A 26,006-nucleotide genomic window follows, 5' to 3' on the forward strand; every position below is an offset into this window, starting at 1 on the left:
CTGTTCTACTACTTATCAATTTAGGAGCTGTCATACAATATTAAAAACATCTATTTGAAAATAATTCTCCCACAACAACAACAGAATTCACTCAGCAGTTAAAGACAACTAGGCGAAACCACAGAAAGCATACTGTGATCTAAGTGAGTGGAATACATCATAAAATAATATTTAACCTAGAGAAAAAGCCTCTGCAACCCCTAACTTACAAAAGTGTATAAATCTATTCTGCTACTTATCACTTTAAGAGCTGTCATACAATATTAAAAACATCTCTTTGAAAATACTTCTGCAGCAACAACAGGATCACTCAGCAGTTGAAGGCAACTGGGCAAAACCACAAAAAGCATACTGATATTTGAGTGCAGTACATCCGAAGATAAGTAAAAGCAAGTATATCTATTTTTTATTCTGAAAATATTTTAGTATTTTCCTAAATAATGAAAATAATTGCATACTATTATTATTATAGACAAAATTTGTATTGAAGCATCTGAAGAAAGTCGAATATTACTTATACTTCTGGTAGTTATTATGAAACTGAAAATAGGAAAATGAGATTTTGCTGTTGGTTTATATAAATTACACTTGATTCTTACAAATCAATGTGGAAGTGGTTCACAAAACTCAGAATCATGACAACACAGTGTCGGAAGCAAGATAAGTTAGCTTAAAGCTTTTGTTATCATGATAGGGATTAATTCTGAAACCTAGATCTCTACCAAAGCTTCAGTAGGATTTAGAGAGTTCAGATTTGCACCCTGGGTTGGGTGCAATGTGTTCCAGATTATTACTGGCTCTATAGATGACTTCCACATAGGTGTAGGATGTATTTTATAGGCTGTAAACTAGTCATTTGTACGAAACATGCAAACAGATTTCATTGGGACATATTAACCTCTGAGAAAATGTAAAGAAAAAGAAGGCATGTAATCTATCAAAACCAGACAACCTCAAGTGTCCTCAGAACAAACAACATTTTCAGAAAAATGCAACCAACTTCCTCACCAATTTCTGGAAAAGCACATGGATAGTCTGAGTACACTTGTAAAATTCATTTTCTCTAAACATTCTACTTAAAAACATCTCTAACATTTGCACAATTTTATGATGCGTGTACTTTTCATTCATGGGTGGAAGTGAATAGTCTTGATATTTATGAAAATCATGACAAATTTTTCACTTCCCAAATAAAACTGTACATTTTTTTCCTATTGTAGTCAATTTAGATCATTAATTCTCAAGTTTAAGAAAAAAATGGGGAATAAACCTACACTGTTCTTGAATGATGACAAAACAAATTCATAACTCTGTGCAATTTAGCTAAGCCTCATTTTTATACATCATTGTTTATATCTATTATTCTGTTCTCATGTAACATGCCTTTTATCTCATTCACAGGAGTTGAACACCAGTGGTTTCACATTCTGCTGGCACGCTGGAAACCTGCCCTGCACCAGGTAAGAAGAAACTTTAAGCATCCATGCACATGCAGACTGCCAGTGTTTTGGCCAGTAAGGCAGACAAAACAGGCAGCTGCATGAGCAACTTCTTTCTTACAGAAGTCTTACAATCACTTACAGGCAGCTTCACTATATTTCTAATTGTCTTTCCATTATCAGCTTCCCCAGCCATAAACACAAGAACAGACAACAATCAAGTGCTAAATTTTGCCAGGGCACCCAACCAGATGTGGCAATCAGATTCCACAGAGCACACAAAAACCTGTTGACCAACCTAAAATGTAAATATGGCTTTTGTTTCCAAATACCTGCAGTCTCTAATTCTGGAGATAACGTTTATCATAACATATCCGAAGTTGATTGACATTTCCATTTGTAGCTAAACACAAATCAAAACCAAAAGCAGCTCACACATTTGAAGGTAATCTCTGTCTTGTCATTTAAATTCAATATAATGCACTTAATGAATACATTTTGTGACTTTCTGCAGGGTTTTCAGATTCTGTAATCAATACTAGCAAGTCAACACAAACCAGCAAGACAGAGAAACAGGTGAGTAATTTTCCTAGTTTAAAATCACCTGAAGAGAAGACCGAGTTTCTTGAAAGGGTTACATAAACAGGATTACTTTAGACCTTTTCATAGGAGCAAATTTTGCTTATATTCTCACTCGTTAACACATGAAACCACAATCTCTCAGTCAACAAAGTTCCCCTTTTCCTAGGCATAAGTATGTACACTGGACTCAAATGTTAGCTTACATGAAGATTTGAGAACACAATATTTCTTCAATATTTGAGAAACCAACCATTTCAGTCTGGAACCTAATAAAACCCTGGGATGCAATGAATATCAGCACATTATCAACCATGCTGCAATCAGTATTTTTTTAGACAAACTCCTCATATGGTAAGAATAACAGCACTTTCAGAAATAAGGTAAAAATGAACAGTATTCCACTAGTTTTTACCAATAAAATGTACATGTAGAATAAAGTTTTAAACACAAAAAACATTGCTAAAAAGAAAGGAGGTGATCTAGGATAAACAAAACATCAAGCAATGAAACTTGCACTTCATTGCCCTGAGTGAATGTTAAAGTTGTTTATTTTGAATCTGAGTATTTTAGTTCTTCTTCCTCAAGTACATATTGAAATATTAACAGTAAATCAAATATTCAACAGGTTTTTAAATACTGTAGAATATATATCTTAGAATTATAACAATCGCAGTACAGATGATGTTAACATGAATAAATTACAAAACCATTTTGAATAGATTACAGACAATTTTAAGGCAATATATCTGTATTTGCATGTCAACATCCTGAAATCTGCTTTGACCCCTACTACTTTAAATCTGCAGATTTAAAACAGGAAAAGAGAGTCAGATTTTAAGGCATTTATCCCGGTTTAACATCTAAGTTTATACTTGCAGTATTCAGGATTCCTCCTGCAAAAGAAAATCACCGCAACTTTAACATCAACAACACACGGCCACTGATGTGCACATTGCTCCCGAAGTGTCTCAGGTAGCGTCTTATGTCCAGTTTACAGGTGCCCCTTGCCCTACCGCAAGAAAACAAACCAGAACAGAAAAATGGCAAGCCACTGAAAAGCACGCCCTTACCTTCTAAACCTGCTTCAATCAGCCCAAACTGTTCCAACACTTTAACAAAAAGCACAATCATGATCAAAACTGCTATCATTTCAAGCCCTTCCAAGTTCATGGTGAGTTAGGTCATGGTCTGACCACCACCACCGAGAAAAGTGCTCTTCTGCCTGGCTTTCTTTGCAAAGCCATTAAACTAGGCGCAGAAGGCTCCTGCGAGGGGGCGAGCGGGAGGGGAGCGGCAGGGAACACATCCTGCCTCCCCGAGCAGAGGCCGAGAGCGGCAGGCGGATCAGCCCCGGCCTGCCGGGATCTCCCGGCTCCGGCACAGCCGGGCAGGAGGCGGGGGCCGGCCGGGCGCCCCAGGGCCCCCCGGGGTCCGCCGGGACAAAGCGTGGTGCCGGGCGCGGCGCATCGGGGCAGCAGCCGCCGCCGCCGCTCCCCGGGCCGCGCGGCGGGAGGCAGCGTCGGTGCGGGGAGCCCGTTGCCGGGGAAACGCGGGGACCGGGACGCGCATTGGGCATGGAGGGAGCGCACAGGCCTGACAGCGACACAGGGGGAGATGCTGGCGAGTGGCTGGAGGAGGGTTTGGGATGAAATCGCTGCCATGAGGAAAGTGCGTTCACAGCCGGAGGGAGACTTACCTCTTTCTCTAACTGCGCTGGAGATGAGGGTGTGACAGGGTGTGACTTGCCAACTTCTCAGTTAGTTTTTCCAGGTAAACAACTGCCTCAGTACTCAGACACAGACTGTTGCCTGTGGCAAGTAGTACATAACATTTCATACATAGCAGTACCTTAAGAATTTTTTTTTTAATTAAACAAAAAGCTGTGTCAAATACTTTAAGGCTTATTATGTGGGCTTATTTAGAAAACAAAAATTGAAAAGAACAGATTGAGCAGAAGGAAAAGCGAGGTCATTATTTCTGATGGTTTCTCACTTCAGTAATATTTGCTGAAGTATTTTCCATGAAAAATATTAGTGGTGAAATACATGAACAATAACCCCGGGACTGAACTGGTATCTTACAGCAGTAACAGCCACTGGTCTACCTCCAACAGTTGGCAATACTGACATCACCACATACAGTGCACAACGCTATGCCTAGTTAAGGATTTACTTTTAAATCCCTTAATAATTTAGCATCTAAGAAGGAATTTACATTAGAAAAACAGCACTTCTATTGCAGCAAAAATGAGCAAGGGAACAATTGCAACAAATTTAATTCTGTCTGGTAGACTACTGTCCTCCACACAGTTGGAATCAATTACTGTCAAGGGCTCAGTTTTCTTTCTTTCTTTCCTTGGATAAGATTCAAAGAAAATCATTGTGTCATGTGAAAACTGGCAGCAACTTCCAAGTCCCCAGGTATACTTGCATTATGCTGGGTGTTTTCATTACTGCAAACAGCGGAATGAAGTGGGACCAAGGAGGCTAACAGATATAATATGGGTATCTTTTTTTCTACAGTGGATAGATAAATCCACACAGCATAATGTTCACATGTGACTATTCTGTGGGGTTTTTTTTGCTTGGGATTGGACTCCCTGAAGCTGCTTAGACTTTTTCTGCCAGAAAACCTAAGGTTCAACACTTCATTCTAAATACTGTATTAGTTTCATTTCTGCAGGCTGTGTTCCCTTGGGTATCTGCTTTTGTTTGCTGCAAACTTTCTCCTTACATTCTTCTTTCTTTTAATCTTTGTTCCAAACAAGGCTAAAAATCTTTCACCTCTAAGTCATTTTATCAATGGCTTTAAGGACAGTAGGTCCAGCCCTCCTTCACTGTGGGACTAAAATGAGCTAATTTAGCAGCAGCAGCAGCATAACTTCTGTAATCTGTATGCTTGTACCGAAAAGGTTGATACAAGTTGTGTATGGATACATGCGACATTGCCACCTGAACTGACATTTTCATTAATAGCTTTCAATTAATATTGGTCTGCTGAAAACGTTAAAATGCAAACACTTTTTCAAAAGATGCAATATTTACTACTGTTGTGACAGTCATACTTAGAGCCAAGAGCAGAAAAGTGGAAAGCAGAGTTTATGGTGGTGGTGCTGCAGAGAAGGTGGCTGCCATTGACTCCGCAAACCTAGATCCCCATGGCTGGCAGTGACTAAACAAATATGCACATGGAGATTTGCTGTCTGACATCTGCCTCCTCAAAAATGGGCAAAGTAAACAGTTTTTCCCAGAGGTGTAGGTCTACTGCACCTATGGCTCATTCTGACTCTTCTTCCAAGGCACAGCAGAGAGTAAATATATTAAATTGAATTTCGAGCTATGGAAGTATTGAAATGGTCACTTTTCATCCTGTGATGGAGCTCTAAAACACATTACAGTGACTCCATTTGCATTACTATGACTAAGATCGTTGATACCATTAATCTCACTGCTATTGCTTTATGCTATTTATCATTAAATGTTAATGTTAAAAAAAGACTAAATCAGATTAGACTGAAAAGTGTTGAGTGGGTCTACTGATGGAGTCTGTGCAATAGTTAGATTTCTTTCTTACATTTCCTTTTCTTATCTGCTCATATTCATCTGGATGTCATTAAGCCCCTCTCAGGTTTTCATCATGGCTTCCATGAGGATGATTCCTCTTTGCTGATATTCCTTACCACTTAATGAAATAGTTCACGGGAACCTGACTGTTTAAGTCAAACTCAGTTGGATTTCTTTAAAAAGTTCAGATTAGTGTTGCAAGCTGACCTTAACGACTTTGCCTAAAGCAAACTGGGATGCACACATGCATGGCTACACTACCAGATTTTGGGGGAGGCTGTCATTGGCATGGGGATAGTTAGTGAGAGCTGGGCACAAAAGAGAACATTGACACACAATAAGAGAAAGCTGAAATGGATCAGCACCAGTGGGAGTCCCATACCACACATAAAGTCTGAGAACAGAACCTGTAACAGAAGCTACAATTTCTTGATTTTGACTGAGAACAACCTAAGTAATATTTTTAATGCATATGAAGAGGGTAAAAATCATGCTGTACAGCTAGAGCAATGTAATGATCGCTTATAGAAGTGATGTCCCTGCAACTTATTACAAAGATAAATAATACTTTTCTCCTATCTTTAATAAGAACAGCTTTGAAGAAATATTCAAACATTCAATAAAATCATTAAAATATTTATTCTGTGTAGCTATTTTAAAAAAATTATATTTTTAATATTAAAAGGGGATAAAACAATCTTTCTTTCTAAAGGAGAAAATGGGCCAGAAAATCATAATATATCATAAGTGCGAATACTTTATTATCTCCGCAGCTAACTGCTGTTATACTTTAGTCTCCCTTTTTCTATCTCTTAAATGTACTACTATCATAAGAAATCAAGAGAATAACATAAAACATAAAAGTATTATTACTTTTTTAAAGTATAAAACCTAGTAAATCTTCTAGCTCATCAAATCTGTACAAAATCAGCACAAGGATACAAACTTTTGTCTTTTAATTTAACTCTCTTTCTTAGTAAATATTTAATGAATCTAAATAAAAGATACAAAATGCTATGATGCCTTCAGCCATTTAAAAAAGTTAAATCTTACGATGCCCACACCTTGCAACTTTCCTCTAGGCACTGAGCCAATGTGGCTTCACTGCCATAGGAACTTTCTCAGATTAAGCATCTCAGCAGGCGGCAATAATTTTATGGGCTAGCATGGAGGTTGTATCTCACCCAAACTGTCTCTGGTCATGGAAGGGGGGCAAGATATAGTCATGAAGAAGTAGTTCTGGCTCTTCACACTTGGCATATATTTAGATGGAAATGCATAAATCCTGTGCTTTTACAGAACTGATTAAAATTTAAAAAAAAAGATATGTACTACAATATTCATAGGCACACTTTTCAAATACTCTGATATAAAACATCCTCACCAGCCAACTGAGATGTAGTCCCAGTAAAAGTATACCTCAAGATCTGGATAATATCATGACAGCACTCTTCAGAAGTTTTGGGTTGCTATAAATGTCAGAAGCAGCACAAAATCTGTCAGTGTGTCAGTTATTCTAAATAGCCTTCTGAATAGTAAGTAGGTATTCTGAAGCCCTTAAAATGGAATTATATTTCAATTTTACCCCCTTCCATACTTTGAAAACATGGCTTCCTGAATCTGGTAGTGTATATTTCTCGAAAATGATGCAGATGTCATATTAACTGAACTATATGTCACTAGAAGACAGAGATTTTCTTATCATATGGAAAAACACCATTCAGATAAAAACTCCGTCTTTACTGGAGGTCCTTAAGCTTCATTAAAAAGAAAGAAAAACAAACAAACAAAAAACACCAGAAAAACCAAACTTACAAATGTTCAATGACTTAAAAATGTCAGACAACTATGTTTTAAAACTCTGTCGAAACAGAAGCTGAAAAATACTTGGCTGTTGTAATTCCCCAGATGAAGCTCAACTCATTTGTTTGTGCTACCTATTTATTAGCAATTATTTTTCTCCTTAATGATTTTTGAAGCATTTGTACTTGAGGGAACATATCAATCATTTTCCAAATGAAAGATAAAATCCTGTCGCAAAGAATTTCAAGAGAGTTATTAACTGTCTTTGGTAAAATTCCTATGCATAAAGGAGCAATGAAGAACTAATGAAGCAAGCTTCTATTCAAATTTTGAGGTGGTCGCAGTGTGTCAAGGGATGGTGTACTATGATATTTTGCTTTAATTTGCTCTGAATGACACACGGCCTCTAATAGTTCATGTTCAATGCCTCACACAACTGTGGGATGACACAGGTGGTACCAGGTCTCCAGCAGCTTATCTGACTATGCCTCATCAGGCCCATTAGTACAACTTAGTACAACGTGACCCACAGCACCATTCAGCCAGAATTGCTCAAGGGACTGTGTTATTCTACCAAAGTGTAAGTGCATGAGCTAACGCTTGGGACACAAGTAGTTTCACTGAAACTTTCTTAGCTATGTCAGTCCTGCAGCCCTTTAACCACTTATTTATTTCTCCCTTTATGCTTTCAAACAGCTCTAAGATTCAATGCTTTTTCTCTGTCTGACAACTAAAATTTTATTTTAGACTTCCCTGGCTTTGCTTCTCAACTATTTTGACCTTCTCTTTTCTGTCCTTGTCAAGCACTGTCTGGCTCCTCTTTTTATGCCCTTGGGATACTGCTGCAATGATCACCATTCTGGATTACCACTCCAACTACCTCAGCCCTCCCTTTACATTTCTAATGAATTCACTTCATCATATACAAAAATATTTGCTATCATCTTCAAGGCCAGTCCCAACATACTACTGCCACACCTAGTCACTGCTGAATTTTAGAGAATACTGAGCTGTTAACCCACTCCAAAAATAATGCCAGCTTTACTAATTCATGTTAAAATCTATTCATAATAAATGTTGCTGGCACTAATACAGCATCTTAATATTCTGAAATATCACTACGTTTGTTCTCCCTGTGCTACAAAGTTTCCATGATACATAGCATGTGGATGTTGACATTTTTGAACACATAGCTATGGACAGAGTGAGAATTTTATGACACAACATGGTAAAATTTTCATCCAGAAAGCAAAGAGAGAAGACACATAATTAATAATTAGAAATAACATTACTAATTAGAAATACAATCTGCTTTTTGCTCAATGTTTTTCTGCATATTATTGGAAAACCATCAAGCTTTCTACAGAATTTAGCTGTGAATATTGTATTAAGTTAACTTTATCTACAGCCTCAAAATAATAGACTGACATAAGAGTTCCTCCAGTTCAGCCAATGCAGCATGTGGATCTTTGCCAGACTTTTCCTCCTAATCCCTTGTTGGTTCATTAGTAGCTCAGTCCAGACAACAAGAGACTGTTATGCCAATCAAGAGTAAAAAGTCACAGGAAAGCCTAGCTCATACTCCTGTGGAAAACAGCTTGAGACACTGAAGTAAGACAGCATCTTTCATAGTTCTGCTTAAAAAACCCAACCAACCACAAAAAAAACCCAAAAAAACAAAAAACAACCAACCAACCAAACAAACAAAAACCACAAACAACTAAAAAGCTAGGGAATCTAAACCCAACGTCTCCTGAACCTTATAGTCTGACTTAAGCATCAGCATGCTGTTAGTGTATGGTTCTAGTCCAAAGGATACACTTTAACTTTGCCCAGAAGTTTTTGTTAAGACAAATGATATTAATAGAACAAAGGAGTGGCAAGTTCAATGTCTTTTTTAAGACTGGGTATACCAACTTGTATAAAGGAAATAAAGTAAGCTGACAGATAAACTCAGTTTCAGAATCTGCTCAATTAACATGCTTGGAGAACTATGAAGGAGGCCAGCAAGTTTCTTCCTAACAACTTGACACTGTCTCTTAATTTTTTTCATGCAGACCTCTACCACGTATTAACCTGATACAAACAAAGCTGTGTGCTTTGCAAAGCTTGTTGTAGGTTCAAACATCAGAGCTTTATTTTTGCTAGCAGTTTTGTTTTGTTAGGAGGGTGATATGGAGCCATCTTATTACAGAAGCTCACTGAAGGGTACATTTGGATGCCTGAAGAATCAAAGGGGATTGTACCATTTTTTTCATGGTAAAAAAAAAAAAAATCTTACAAATAATTTAGGTCAACCATATATTCAATAGTAATGTTTATCTCATTGTAACTCAATAATTGTTCATGGTTGTTTTAAACCAGCTGGCAAGGATAGACGGCCCTTTTTGATGAACAACTCTGCAGAAACAAACACTTGGGTTAGCAGTCTCAGCAGGCAGTCCTAACTAGTTCAGTTGTATATGTGGTCTTTACAGCATAGGTTTGAAGACAATTAGTGCAAGAGTCCAGAGAGACATAAAGTAGTGACATTTGCTATTTAAATGAACAGAACATTTCTGTGCATTTAGCACCAAGACTTGGAGACTTTCAACATCGCTAAACTCAGCAGAACTACTCTTAAATTAATAGTCAGGAAATTCTTGTTTTCTAAATTCTCCCTCCCTCGCATTTACACAATATGCCTGCATTACCACTTCTATCCTGTATTATTACACTCTTTGGTATCTATCTGGTCGATATTTTTCTCCATAAAGTGGTCATTTGCACACCAAAAATATGACTTCTTTTCAACAGATTAGTAATTCTATTTTTTCTTTAGTCTGCATCACTCTATGCTTTTTGAAAGCTGCTTTTATTTAAATTCAGATTTGCTGCACTGGAAAGGTTAGGTCTTGAATTATACCTTCTCCACTTGGGTCTGGAAGGAGAACATGTTTCTGTGTGAGTTGGTAACCTTCCAAAATGGCATGGAAATGACAAACACAGTGGAGATACAAAGAACAAACAAGACACTGAAATTTATTTACATATTAATCTTTAAAAGTGTCAAAAGAGTGTTGCTCTTTCATTTTAATATCTTAGAAGAATTTCCATGAGAGGCCAGACAATATTTGCTTTACTTTTATATTCACTTGCAATATATGATGAAGAGAGCTCCAAATGTTCCAGGGAGTTCAGAAATATAAAACAATATGTAATATGACATTTAATGAGCCTCACTTGTTGAAACAAACATAAAACACGTGGGATGCCTGAAAAGCCTCACTACAGTTAGGTATTTCTTTATTTCATGTTTCCTATTTCTTTATCTGAAAACCTCATCAGTTTTTTGATTGATGTTCAATCTCTGTATTCCCTCCCAAAACAAAAATTATACTGGGATCTGTGCAAATTCACTACTTCATCGCAGATAAACTAGACTGGTGGCAACCATAGCTCTCTTTCATGCAATTTACATGAGAAAGTAGAGACAAGGGGTAGATGACTGTGAAAATGAGTCTGTTTTTCAGGAATTAAAAAAAAAAATCAAAGAATGAAAACACTAAACCAGAGTTATGGGAATTAAAAGGGAGACTAATAAAAGAAGACAACAGGCATGGACAGATCTGGTATGGTCACTTCAGGTCTCTGAATGGTCCCTGTCTGCCATGTTTAAAGCAGAGACTGTCATGAAACAAAGATAAGTTTTTTCCATGAGATTTTTTACTACCATTATTAGGACCGATGGTATTACAGTGTGTAAGAGAGCCTGTATTTTCTTGTTATCTGTTGAAAACACAAAAGGGCCTACTCAAGTAGCAAAGTTGAGCACTGTAAGGACAGGCATCCGAGGATGCACTCAGTGCATGGTGGCCCAGTAAAACTCTTTTCACCCAGCTGTCTGTCAGTTTACAAGACAGAGAAAGGATTAATTTCCACAGGCTGTTAGGTGTTAAATATGCTGCAGAGTAAACCAAACAACAACAAAATAATTGAATTCTTCCTTTCACATGGAAGGTCTTAAAAATGTATTTGAAGCAAGTAGATTGTAGCTGTGCTCCCTGGAAAAGCACCAACACCGAAATTGTACTAGATCGGTTAAAAAGAAAGTAATTTAAAGAACTCCAGACCAATATTTCAACATCACTTACAAAAACAGTAAAGTCTAACACTGAACAGAACTAGAGAAAGAGCAATATGGAAGAAGGAAAAGAGATTCTGAAACATTTTCTTTTCCCCAAGCTGGGACCCATGTAGGGTTCAAATGGCATCCTAAGTCTGCTACCTAGAAATTAACTTCAGAATGTAATTTAGATTCAGACATTAACACAGCCTAATCAGAGGACAGAAGAACTGTGAAATTAAATATATGCATATCTATATACCGGAGAGTGGCTGGAGGTAACAGTGATTCACATCTTACATTGGTCTTTAGCAATATCAATATGCTTCAAACACAAAATTAATCCTTCATAACTGCAGCCCTTCTTTGGCTTTTTTTCCCTCTGAGAAATATCTCTCTGATGTATTTGCAGTGTTTTACATCAGAAAACCTGAGCTCCATGTTCAAAGCAAACAGCAGGGTCTGGGAGAGGGAGCCCACAGCAGCAGAAGTCATTGCCAGTTGCGAGCTCTTCCACAGCAATGTGATGCAGCAGTACTGATGGCTGGAGCAGAGTCCACCACTTCTTTTCAGTCTTGCTGCATATGAGGGAGATGCCAAGATGAGTTTGCTTCTGTTTCCCAGTCACTTTCTCCACAATGTAGGCTCCACTGCTTCCTCAGTGAAAGGATCCTGCAGAGCTGAGCTGGGGTTTGCATCCATCTAAACCCTACATCAGATCCCCACAGCATCCCATTGCATGTCTTCCACCTCCCAGCAACAAAACCAGGCTCAGGATTTTTCCCATGGTTATACCTCTAGAAACACTACAAACCTAAAGCTGTCTGTTTTGATTTCTGTCTTGCAATCTGCCTGCCATGTCCTATGGGCTCGACTATTCCCATCCTGGCAGAGTTGTGTGTGACTTTATTTTTGAATGCAGTATTTTAATCTCATTGCTTGCAGCAGTTTTTACTTCAGTATAATTTTTCTTCATCTTCTCTGGCTGTTTTGTATCTTTGCTCTATGTCCCACTGACACTGTCAATCACTAACAGCATGTGTCATTCTGTAGCTTCCTCTTTTGTACAAAGTTCTCATTGTTCTCCTTTGTCCCTGGCACTAGTCACTTGAAATATGAACATCAAATTACAAGAAGAAAGTTTGCCTCTGCTTTTTCCAGGTTCTATTTTGAACAGTTATTGCAGTAGAGACTACCTTGCAGTTGAGCCACAGATCACTGTATTTGACAAATGAGTTGTGTGTCAAGTGACAGTGATCCCAGACCAGTTCTTTATCCATGTCACACATGAACCATCTCTTCCTATCTTGTATCTCACTGTCAAAGTGAAATATCAGTGTAATCTTTTTCTACACTGCCAAGCAACGGATGCATCAGAAACACTGGTACAGTGAGACAAAGCATTCTCTTTCAATCTATCAAAGTACAGAAACATACATTCACTCTCCAGTTATTAACATTTTGGTATGAACTGCATGTGATGTTCTACCCATTCAATATTAGGATTCTATTCTACCATCTATGCTTAACTACAGCTGCATGTACCATATTCAACACATTACCAATGACACCCTAACAAACAGCTTCTTTGCTGTGGCTTTCCACCATTATCTTTTTGATAGTTTTGTAATTTCTACATAGGAAGTTTTTCCATATTTTCAAAAAAACCCTGTACATGCACATATAGTGTGCTGATTTTGAATACAGGAAGAACTGAACTTCCATCATGTTTTTTCACAGATCCGTTTACATTGTATCCTTGGAAGGTGGTCGTACAACATGTTAGTTATATAAGACTCTAGCAAACACAGGATAAAATGATACAAAAGAAAGCCAAGGATGTAGTTCTTCTGCTTAATAATAGGATTTAATCAAACTGCTAGCCTCTGTAAAAATAATGAAATGCCTTGTTCTGATAAATTAGTGAAAATTCCAAAGGACTATTTGATGCAATATTCAGAGAGTACCCAAAATGATGTTTAAAACTATGCTACAGGCCCTATAACTGGTAAGCTGTGAATCATAGGTATAAAAGTCTGTGGAGTCTGGGAGTACAATAATATGCTCCTAAGCTAAACATTCATGTCCCAGCTCTAACAATATTAAGTTTCTGATATCAGAATAATGCTGTTTCTTCTTCTCAATGAGATATTATATAATGTGCTTGGTAGTTGCTTAGTAACAGTGGCTTTGAAAAGTCATTGATATTAGGCATTTCACAGCTCCTCATTTAAAAAAATAAAATAAAATCAAGTGGACAGTAAGAAACCCCAAACATTTGGCATGTTACAACCTAATACTTAACTAGGTATGAGATCTTTTGAGATATCCCTATAATCAAAGTAGTTCTGCAGGCAGGAATGGTTAGCAGACTGGCTTATTATTGTTGTTGTTCTTGTTGTTGTTTGTGTGTGTGTTTTTGCATTTTGTTTGTTGGTTTTGGTTTATTTTTGTTTGGTTGGTGTTTTTTTTTTTGTTTTTTTTTGTTTTTTTGTTTTTTTTTTTTTTTTGTTTTTTGGTTGGTTTGTTTGTTTTTTTTCCTTCCATATGGGGATAATTTTCTGATCCAGAATAAATTCAGAGATATTTTGAAAAACTGCAAAATTTGCAGGGAGTAATTCCTCATTCTGATGACTTATATTGGTGAAACTTTTTCTGTGCATAAGGCTTTGAAATATGTCCTGTTCCCAAATCACTACTTCATATTGTTGCAAAAGTAGCAGAAGTGTCAGGTTAAAAATCTAGTATAATCTACCTAAAATCAGAGCAATATTTTAGTGATCACCATCAGGGATGCACCTAGTTTTGCTGAGAATCAAATACATACGGACTTTTCACTTCAGATTTCAAAAATAGTATAACTGAAGTTGAATGAACCCTTAGATACTATGGCCTACACAAGACAACAATAACAAAACAACAATATACCTTTAGGAAAGAAGACTTACAATATAGCTGGCAAAAAATGGTTCCGAGAGAAGCATCAACTAAAAACATTTTTCAAATAATTCTGCAGACTCAGAATTATAAAGCTGTAGAGTCTTAAGGGCTCTCAGGAATCCACCTAGTCCAATCATTTGCATTGTACTTTACCGATGGACATTTAAAAAATATACAAAGAATTAGAGCCCACCTGACCCCTCCAAGAACTCCTGTACATTATCACTCTCCAGTAGATGACACCAACCCAGCATTTCCCCCAATCTCTTTTCCTGATATTTGAGTCAATTTATTCTTGTCTTATCCATACATCTCTGTAAATCTGTCTCCCTCACAGAAGCAGATCTGGTCTAAAATAAATTAAACTGAAGCTACTAGAATTCTTTGAATCAGCCACTTAATTTTCATATGTCCTTTCATACACATCCTGCTTATTATGATCTAGTGCATTTTTTTTTAAATCAGAAAACTGAATATCCAAAATATTCTGGCTATTCTTAAGTTTTTCAAAAAAGAAAAAAAAAAAAGGAAATTAAAATAAAAGAAAATTCATTTTTCTTAACTTATAAATGTAGAAATTTCAGAATACTCCAAAATAAATTCTAAATTATTTCACAGCTGTGGAAAACATAACTCCCATTAAAACTAACTACTCATTACTTTGCTTTTAACATTGTGCTCTACATATAAATGCACTTTATTCAACATATAAATTTTTATTCTCTTGAATGTGTTGACCTCTTGGCATAGATGAGCCCTAAATAATTGTCTCATTGCATGTTAACAGTTTATATGGCTGGATTTCAATTAGCTGTAATTTACTGAACATTAGAGAGCTTTATTACAAGGTTCAGGATAAATTAAATGAAAATCAAGTACAAATGAAGTATGGGTCATCCCTGAGCAGAATTCAGAGATGCTGGAAAGCAGAATAGCATCTGTTACAACATCCAAAAAGACAGATGGAATTCCAGTGCATCTGTTTTCAGAAAATAAAATGGTGTGGCTCAAGTTAGTCCATGTCTTGTTAGAGAAGAAGAACGATGCCCAAAGAAATTTGGCTAAGAATCATCTGGACACACTTTTGCCTGTTTTAGTGTAGACCAAATCCCACTTTGAGTATAGAGAAAGAATAGCATGAGATTTCACAGAAATCAGGGGAATAATATGTGAGATGTGTCTCTTCTCCCAGTTGAAGGAGCTCAACTGAAAACAAACAAACAAACAAAAACCCTGTGCAATCTGTAACACAATCTGTGAGCAACAAGACCTACATAAACTAGTGGTCCCAGTGGTACTGGACTTAATTTGCTATAGCTTCGTAATATACAGTCCTTTCCAAAAGCACAAAATGGGTGCAAAATTTTACTGGTTTAAAATGATACATGACATTTATTTATTGCTGGAGTCCTAAATGGCATGCTGGCATACTTGTCTTTAGTATATAATATGAGCATGCCAGCATGAGAAAGAAGGTGACCAGGGCCAGCTGAAAACTGCAGAGCAAGTCTTCTCTCTTTTTGAAGTTGATGCTTACAGTTTTAACCTCATAATTTATATTTGACTTTACTAACTGAAAATGAAAGGGAAAGACGGAATGAGGTATTCTGTACTTTTTCTCTCCAGCTGTGTCCTAGCCTTGCAGCTTGTTGGCTGTGCTTCTGGAGAGCAGATGGTCACAAGGAACTTTTCTCTGTGGAGCACTTCTGTATTGCTGGAGCCTGAAAGCGAGAGACTGATTAGTCTTGTTACAACTACTACATGTTCCTGTGCAACTAGTTATTAACTTACACAAGGGACAGCTGGTTATTAAGATATGTCTGCTTACTAAATAATTATTAACTTATGTCTTAATTTATGCAGGGGACAGCTATGACTTCAAGCCTTCTCTCCCATCCAGGGTGCTGTCACTACACACATCAAGGAGAACAGAGCTATGTGCAAGCCGGCACCACAACCTTGGCCTGTCACCACACCAGGAAACTGGCAGGACCATGTCCTGCAGGGAGGGGACTCCTCTCCTCCCATAGGTAGCACTGGATGTTGCATCCCCAGCTGTGGATGATGTGAGTTCCTTAGGCAGAATGACCAGAGCTGCACTGCCTTGTGACCAATATAATCGTCCACACTTGCATCAAATGCAAGTAAAATGCTGCTTGTCAGAATTTTCTGCTCATATTGGCAGGTACTGTCATCTTTAATTTGGAGACTTGGGCCCAGCTTGGGTGATGAGGGGAGGAAGAGAACCATTCCCACTGCTAACATCTGCCTGGGGCAGCACAAACTCTAATGGGAAGCCTGCTTGCTATAGCTCTTTCTTTCTGCAGAAACAGATGAGCAAAGAACACAGGCCTTTAGTCACTCTGAAAACAGGCACCTTGTATTTTGGATAACTGTTGTCAAATAAAAAGTTTATCTTACCAAAGTATAATTCAGTTATTTAAAAATAAAATCATAATTCACGCCATCCCTCACAACCCTCTCTCAAAAAAACCTCAACTTTGATTGAAATCCAGTGCCTTATTTGGGCTGGGCTATTTTTAAATGCGGCAGGTAATACCAAATAAAGGATAATCAGAAACAAAATTCAGGTCTATGTTTCTGCTTGCTTTAACACGGCCTGATGGAGTACCTTAGAGTGCCACTACATCTTTAAAAATAGCAGGTACATGAATAGGCATGCACCTCAGTTTTTAACAGAAATGAGTCACAGCTCTTCAATTATGTTTCTTTTCTTTGTTCCTTTATTTTCAATCTAAGAAAATACCTCATTTGTACATCCTATTGCATCCTTATCAAAATCCTGTGAATATAGTTAATCTCACTTCATGTGATCAGGATAACAGCGATAATAACACTGTGAAAAGTGATAGACCTCATTGTTACTGTGGTTTATTGAAGCAGATAATGAGATCTGGTATTTTACCTTGAGAGGAATACTGACAAATAGCACTTTACTCAGTAAATATTCTTGTCTATGAGTTGGATTCTATGCAAAGGAAAATTCAATTTCTACTATGAATCCAACTTTACCAAAGTATTCTTAGTATATTCTGTAAACTTCTTCATTTTTGTACATATGTAATCTTCTCATATTATAAAAAAATAGTATATGGGATTTGACACCTTCCCCAAAATCACAAAGGATTTCTCAAAAGTGTTTTGCAGGAATATTTGTTGCTCGCTTTTAGAAAAAGAAACAAAATAAGAGGTAATGAGCTGCTTTTCATAACACAGTTATAGAGCCAAAAGTATAACCTGCATGTCCTGTTGTCCATCATGGTATTCAGTCTGTCTGCTACAATAGATCTTGAACTATCTACAACACTCTGATTTTGTTGTTGCAATTTCTGTAATAGCTTTAGGTGTGTTAGTCTGTGAAAAAGAAAAGGCAGAGTACAGCCCTTGCTGTGAAAAAAAAAAAAAAAAAAAAAAACTAATTTGGAAAAACCAAAAGCAGACTTTTACTTTATAGAATAAGGCCTGACTATGGGGTTAAATTAATTGAAATTTGTCATCTTAAAGACAAAGAGTTTCTTCATTAAGAGTATCAACTGTAACAGTTTAATCAACTGTTGAAGCCCACAGACTCTTTAAATCAAATGCAGGAAAAATGTTCTGGCTGAAATGGCATAGGATGTTACCTGACATAGAGACTTCTGGTAATCCTGCATCTAAAACCAATCAGGAATGCAAGAACTCAGCACTCTCTTAGTTCCAACCTCTTCCCAAAGTGATACCAAATCTTGACCCAAGCATCGTGAGGAACAAGAGGAAGACATCTCAGAATGAAGGAGCTGAATCCAATGTCTGATTGTTATTAAACATTTCTTATTTTGCACTGCATTAGTTCAGCTAGGTAAAGCATTGGCTTTGACAAACTCTAGATTTTTATATCCTGGGAATGAAAAATCGACATTGTAATAATACAATTTCTGACTTCATAGCAACAGCAGAATCCAGACTTCTTAGTTCATAGCTCTCTACTGATGTTGAATGTGAGAAAGGAAAGCCTGGAAGCACTTAGAAACAACAGGCTTTTGAATTCATGTGCACAGTCTATAGCTATGGTAAGTTTTTATTTGGATCACACATGCTATTGGATCACCTTCTGGCAAATGCACAGTATAAGCCCATAAAATGTATACAACTAATAACAAAACCTCTGTATTTTGCTGTCCCCTAAAACTGGCTCATTGCTACATATACAGTGAGATCAGTGATCCAGCACATGTCGTACGTGACAGGTCTGTACTGCTTTTGATCTGCAGAGGTGTGGTGATCTCCACAGCAAGAAAAACCCCTTGGACTTTTGCACAGAACCGCCCACAGCACAATCACGTGGGGCCTAGTGAGGATCATCTGCCAAAAAATACACCTGAGCATGTCTGGTGGCCATATATCCAGATGTCAACTTCACTGGAGCTACATCTTTAAATCAACTGCCTGATGTTTAGGAGATTTCAACAAATTTCTGCATCCCTCTTTTTCCATCCATACTAAAACTTTCAGACTACCCATGGCATTCTGTAAAGTCTGGAAGCTCCAAACAAATCCCATATATGCGAACCTGTATTCAGGCAAAGACACATTCCTAAGTCAAAATAAATCTTGCGACAATACATTTGACTCGGAGAAACACAAGACCTTTCTGGCTGGACATGGTTGTCATATCTCAGTTAAAATTATGGCACTGCTTGCCATGAGGAGCAGTTATAACCACTACAAATGTAAACTATCCAGACAAAATGCATATTTATTTTGTAGGTTCAAATCAAAGTGTAGTAGATACTTCTGAGACTCAAGCTAGTGAAAAATTAAGTAGATTTGCTTTTCCCACTCCAGTCATTTATTTGAAAACCTCTGGTGTCTCTGTATAATAGAGCAAGATGCTGAAATATGGTACAAGAAAAATCTAAGGCAGGGAGACAGAATGTGATGGATTTATCTGTGTACTACCAGAGAAGTCAAATGGAAACTAATTTAAAGTTTCACCTCTCTTATTCGAGATGCAGTCAACAGAAGAAAAGAGAAAAGGAATATTCCTTTCAGGCTTCAGTACTGAGAAAAGATGGAAAATTGTTTGTCCCAGAAATGGGACACTTTAAATACTGCCATTTACCTACCTGCTGAAATGCAGGATGTTTTTTATCTTTAATCTGAGGCTAATGGAAGAAAAGAACTGGAAAGAGGGCAGGCTCACTACAGCCTTCTCAGATTTCTCTCTTACTTGGTTAAGAAAACAGGAAGTTAATCAGGAAAGGTTCAGGTATGATTACATCCACCCAGGATATCAACAGGTGGGAAAGTGTAATATTTTAAGGGAGTCTTAAAAGCCATTATTTCCTCCACACACTCTCTGTGAAGATGAAAAAATAGAACACTATGTTCATATGTGGAAGAAACTGAGGAGTGGTTTGTGAAAGACGCTGTGGGATGCTTGCAATAAACAGGAAGTATCTAAATTAAATATTGTAGGTAGCTGAGGGAGAAAACAATATTGAAATTACAGAAAATAAGAAAAAAATCAGAGTTACAAGAATACTATGAGGATGGGTTGAATTGAAGGGTGGGTGAGAAATGGAATGCCTGTAGACCTCAAAGAAACCAGCTGAAGAGATTTGAGTAAGAGATTTCACTTTTCCTTATTTTCTCTGTCTTTAATTTTTCCTTCCTTTTTCCTTCCTCACTGGGGATCTTTTCCTTAAATTCTCACTATGTAAATACATTTACACTTACACAAATGAGCAGTTATTTACATTTCAACTTTGCATGTCTACTGCTTTTCTGCCTCAAAGACCTTGGCAGAAGTACCTCCATTCTCCTATGAGAATTTACAGAATATACAGAGCTACCTAAATCATGTCTGACAGCTCCAGTTAATGTGAGCAGGTGGATTTTACACTATGAAATACACTTCATCCATAGCAATTAAAGTATAATGCACAAGTTATGTGAGCATCAGAGATGAAGGGAGTATAAAGAGTTAAAGCTTCCATGGTAACCTTGGCAGTGAGGATCCAATTGGCTCGCCTGGTCCCTTCTGTCACATCTTGATTCCATGCCAACAAATCATGAACTGTCCATCATTTCACACATCTATTTTTAGAGTATCCTCAGCTGCTTCCAATGAAATGATAAATGATACATGTTCACAAAGGGCTAACACTAGTCATAGAAAAGGCTGTTTCCATCTGAAATGCAAGCTGGAGCTTTGGAGCAAAACAACATGATAAAGGTACTGACCTTCAGTAAAAGCAGATTAGAGGTTTTGGTCAAATTGCCCTTTGCTTTTCTTAGTGGTAACCTATTCCTAACTAAAGGCAAACAAAATCTATGCCAAATATGACCAGATGTGGTTGCAACTATTAAAGGAATTGTTTTAAAGGGCTGATATATCTGCAGAGTCTCCCTCAGGTGAGAAACATTTAGGTATTGCCTTATCTATTCTGGAGTAGTTCCTCTTTCGTGCTATATAGGGGAAGGAATGATAAATATGTTTACATACTGATATATGACCACTGAAAAAACAGAATCATTAATAATGCATTTATCTGGGAGACAGCTTTATTCATACAGGATGCCCAATGAATATAGTCTAGCAATGAACAGAAATTGCTTATGTTGTACCAGCAATTTGTTGCAGTGTCTGTACTACAACAACAAAAACAAAAAGGCAAAATGTATATAGACGAATAGGGGAGAGACACTTTGTGGAAGGTGAAACATGAAAGTAAAGTTCATATCTACACCAACAGAAGTCATATCATTCCACTGCACAGCCACTCAACACAAAACTTTCCACCTAAAGTGCCCTCAGTGCCTACTGGTGATAACACCTTAAAGAAAGCAGGATCTCAGTGTCAGCATTCTTCATAATTCTGCTTCTCTATTTGCTTGATATTTGCTTGATCAGTTTTCTCCTCACTCTGAATACTCTGCACTTAGTTTGATTGCTCCAGCATCACTTGCTAGACTTATAAAATATGCCCTACATTTTCAAGTCAAGTTTTACACAGAAACTCAGCTTTCATATTATTTCTATATTATTATCCTGGAGATACACAGCTCCACCACTTCTAAGCACACAGAGTTAACTCAATATTTTACAGTTTACAGATAATGATCAGCAACCAATTTTGAACTACTGTTTATTCCCATTAACTTTAAATAACTTAAAATATGGACTGATTTTTGGAGAAGAGACTGTAGATGCCTAAAACTGTAACCATTCCTGAAATTACTAAAATTTCATGGCTAAAGGTTTTTTTTTTTTCCTAAATAAAGTCAATTTGATTTTAGTGTTCAAACATTTTTGTATATGTATACTGATGCACTTATTGCACTCAGGACAGAAAACTGCAGTTTTCAGTTGGCTTCCCTGACAGACAAAATATATTCTGAAACATCAGAACCTTCATTTCCTCCAGAATTCAGCTCCTCTGTTTCATTTGCTAATCTGCCTGTTCATGTGACAACAGAGAGCTTTTTCAAACAAACAGGTAAATTCCTATTTTAATTCATTATACGTGCTTCAGAAACAGAAGATGACTTGCTTTTAAGATTTCCTTTTCTATATACTCTTTGATTGAAAGCAATAAAAATATAAATAATTTACGCATTACATAATTTTTAAATTACAGATTATTTCTTATAAAAAGATAGATTAAACTCTGCAGTACTGATTTTGCCTGAAGTGCCAAAGAAAACTTTGGAAGTATTTCTTTGTGAATGTCACTCACCTGTTCTTTTACAAAAGAAGTCTTCCTCAGCTATGAACAGGGATCATTTTAACATTTAAAAAAAGGTTTACATTTGTTTCCATGCTACTAGGAAGAACTGGTATTAGACATGCTAAAGACATTTTATACAAATGGCTCATTTGCAACTATCTTAAGCAAGAGACATTGCATGTACTTAGCAATGAAAAGAATACATAAACTTCTCAATGAGTATTTAAAAACAAATGAAAAAATCCTCAATTCCACAAAAAAAAAACCAACAAACCACAGAATACCTTTCAAAAACCAGCCAAACATTTAAAAAACCCCAGCTTTGTTACAAAGTTAACTGTGTGTTCAAATACAATATTCTGTTAGTTCACAAATGACCAGAATTATGTCAAATTACTTTTCTCTCTATTATTCTGCATACTTTTTTGGCACCAGTAAGAATTAATTTTCAAAGCTCATTAAAATATTTGTATTTTTTTCAGTCTTGCAAAGCCATTCAGGCCCTTAGTATTAAGCTGACACAACTGCATAGTAAAATAAGTATCCTGTTTATTAGTAAGATAAAACAGGACAGAGGTTCTTTTACCATACTCATAAACAAAAGTTTTATACATCAGAGAGTCATCTCTATGGAGGAAACCGCAGAACCAAGATAGCCATAAAAGGGTCATTTCCTGGGAAATGTCATGGCATGATGCAGAAAAAATGGACTCCTGCAACTCCTCATAACAGTGTGTTTTCAGCCACACTGAGTGGATGCGTTTATCACAAGACATCTTCCCTCACAAATTTTAGTCAGGTGTTCCACTGTCACTGCCAAAGCTATAAAGGGAAACGAGTGAAAGAAAGGAGGAAGGAGGAGCACAAGAGAACTGTCCTGCTGTGTGCATGTCAGGGAAGAGTCACCCCGGTCTGCTCAGCTCCGTCTGCTCCCTCCTGTCCCCCACTCAGGTACCTCATTCACCAGGAGGAGAGGGAAGGGCACTTCTGACTGCTTTCCAGTCCCTCATGGGTCACCGGTGAACACAGACACAACTGAAGGGAAATTACCAGTCAGTCCTTACATATTTCATAGATTTAAACAACTTTTTTCTACTGTTTTCTCAGATGCTGCTTTTTCATTCAATGCAAATAGAAGCTTAGCTGTATGCTGGCCATTCTGTCAGCGCTGCTCAGTTTGTGTTCCACTCCATAGTATTCTGTGAAAATACTGATGTACAATTGATGGAAGCTTCATTTATATATTATTGTCACAGCACATATGTATAATTTAAATTCACAGACAGCAACTCTTTACTCCTGAAAACAGTTAGATTTATTAACAGAACGCATTTCTGCTCCATGTGAATGAGTGGTAAAATGAGGCTTTAAAAAAACATTTTCTTGAAAAAAATGGATAAACATGACCCTATTGACGCTATCATTAATAATTTGGAATATTTGCATAAATGTGAGCAAAGATGAATAACTTCGAACAACAGTCACTAATTAAGAGACCAAAAGAAACAAAGGACTAATAACACCTTATAAACCAAGATAGGTATATTAGCATAATGTATCTCATATCATTGTGGTAATGTCAGAAAGACAAATAATCCTGATTACACTTGACACAATACTATAACTAATGCAATCAGTCACAGCACAAGACTTTTGCTTGCTGTTCATTTCTTACATAAACTCTGACTTTTAAATTAGATATGTTGCTGAAATGTGTATATGTATGAAAACGAATAAAATTTGTTGCACTAATATACAAGCTGAAGGTTCTCCTGCAACTGAATTATTAGTTGCCATTTCCAAAAAGTAGCTAATTGTTATGCAGACTTCAATCTAAGTCATATTGTTGGAAGAGAATGGGAGATCATTAGAAAAGTCTGCTTTTCAGACTTCTTGCCAGAAAAGCTCTTTTCTCTTTCCACAACAACAAAATCTTTTCTGATTGAATATTTGTGAGATGTTTTTGAATTAGCCAAAGGCTGAAAAACTACTTACAAAGAAGCAATAAAAAGTTATTAACTTCAGTTAGCACTGCTCAGTACTAATTAATGTGTTGCAACTATTTTGAGTTACATGCTTTGGGATGTGTGTTATGTTGAGCCCTGAAAACTAGCAGAGAGGTACAGGTAACATTTAAATATTCTGATAATTTTTATTTGCATGAGCCTCTGAAGAGCAGTGGTCCCACTTTTCAAGGACTTGTCAAAACTACGGCTCTGCATTCTTGTATACAAGTGAGATGACAAGGTTACTGGGGACTGAGAAATTATTACCAGGTTTTCTACAAGGGATGAGACCTGTGAGAGGATGGGTGTATTCTCACTCAGAACTTAACCCTGAATTTAGTGAACAGCGCTGTCACCACTTGTTCCAGGAATTCAGCTAGGTACTGGAAATCACTCCAGTTCTGATTCTGGCCTGCATCCAGTAAAAAAAACCAAAAGTGCATATGTTAATTGCTGTTGTTTTCTACTCAGGATACAAGATGGGAGTATCCATTTCTCAGGCTTTTTAGGCTGTGCTTTGACCAGACTCCTTGACCTCTCTACTGATGGCAGTCATTGAGGAGAGAACTTGATGGAAGGTTTTTTGCAGCAAAGTGGTAGTGTGATAATCATAAGTTGTTTCTTCTCTTGTAGCTACATGGAAGTGAAAAAGACAATAAGGCTCTTACGGTAAGTTCTAAGGTAAATTAGAAATCTGGGTAAAACATTGTCAGCAATGTGACAATAAGACAGGAAGCCTTCAAGGGCACTGTTTGTTTTATCTTGGACAATCTCAATACCAAAACTTAAGGCTACTCTGATTTCTTCCTACCTCTTCAAAACATTCTCTATCAAACAAATTTGACCTATGCTTTATATTTAAGTAGGTAGGTAAAAAACAGTAACAGCAGAAATGCATTAATGGTTCTTGATTTTGTTGTTGTTCTGTTATTTGTGATTAGAAAGATTGTGGGGATGTTTGTTTGTTTAGTTGGTTGGTTTTGGTTTAGTTTGGTTTGTTTTTTTTGTGAAAATGTTTAGAGTAGGTTAAACACTGAGATGTGCCAATAACCAAATATGAAATAAGAAATTATTTCTTTTCCTAAGTGAAAATGACTTAATTTCATACTGTTTCACTATGGAGGAAAAAAACCAGTTTGATTTCAAGGCAAAATATGAGTGACAGTTTCAAGTTTCAAATTCAGTTGTTCCATTTTATGATCATCCTAGCTCCAGATTCAGTGAGAAGTCCTTGGAAGGCAATATAGCATAATTTGGGTCTTTTTTTTGGAGGTCAGATGAAAAAAGAGCCATGTTTTGTGGATGCTCAGTGACAAATACTCCTAGGGTGATGCCATGTAAGTGGAGATCTCCACATAAGTGGAGATTTGTACTGCAGGTCTCGCTGAAAAGTACAGAAATAAAAGCTGTTACCACTTTAGTTCTTAGTTTACCTGCCCATAGCTAAGAAGAGGGGAGGGGAGGGGAAAGGGAAGGGAAAGGGGAAGGGGAAGGGGAAGGGGGAGGGGAAGGGGAAGGGGAAGGGGAAGGAAAAAGAAAAGAAAAAGAAGGCATCTTTAATACAAAAAGATCATAAGAAACTTAGCATCTGGAAAACCCAGAAATGTTCTCTTGCTTCTGAAGGCCAGATACTACACAGCTGTTAAACTCTCGAGCAAAGAACTGGAGAGAGGAGTTTAAGTCAATACATCACTACTATTTCCTTGCACTGACTCTGGCTGGTAAAAAAACCTCAAAATGTAAATGAGAGCTCCACCATATATTTGACAACAGTGACCAGCAGTGGCATCCAGCACATGTGCAGTGGTTCTGAGCAATACCAGCTCTCACTGAGT

The 26,006-nt window shown here is 37.1% G+C and overlaps 1 protein-coding gene across 9 annotated transcripts in view; it reads right to left on the reverse strand.

Moving 5' to 3' along the window:
- The window catches only part of KCNIP4 (potassium voltage-gated channel interacting protein 4), a 430,639-nt gene that overhangs the window by 198,590 nt on the left and 206,043 nt on the right, over window positions 1-26,006 (reverse strand). For 2 of the 9 annotated variants that reach the window (XM_071807354.1, XM_071807356.1), the window contains exon 2: window positions 16,046-16,153. The exons of 6 other annotated variants lie outside the window; for them this stretch is intronic. In XM_071807354.1, coding sequence (XP_071663455.1) covers window positions 16,046-16,153 — 108 coding nt within the window. Of the gene's footprint in view, window positions 1-3,091; window positions 3,377-16,045; window positions 16,154-26,006 lie in introns of those variants that run through there. One more of the 9 variants, XM_071807359.1, reaches the window with a different exon arrangement.

This window comes from Patagioenas fasciata, chromosome 4 (assembly GCF_037038585.1).
Source record: "Patagioenas fasciata isolate bPatFas1 chromosome 4, bPatFas1.hap1, whole genome shotgun sequence".
Taxonomy (NCBI): Eukaryota; Metazoa; Chordata; class Aves; order Columbiformes; family Columbidae; genus Patagioenas; species Patagioenas fasciata.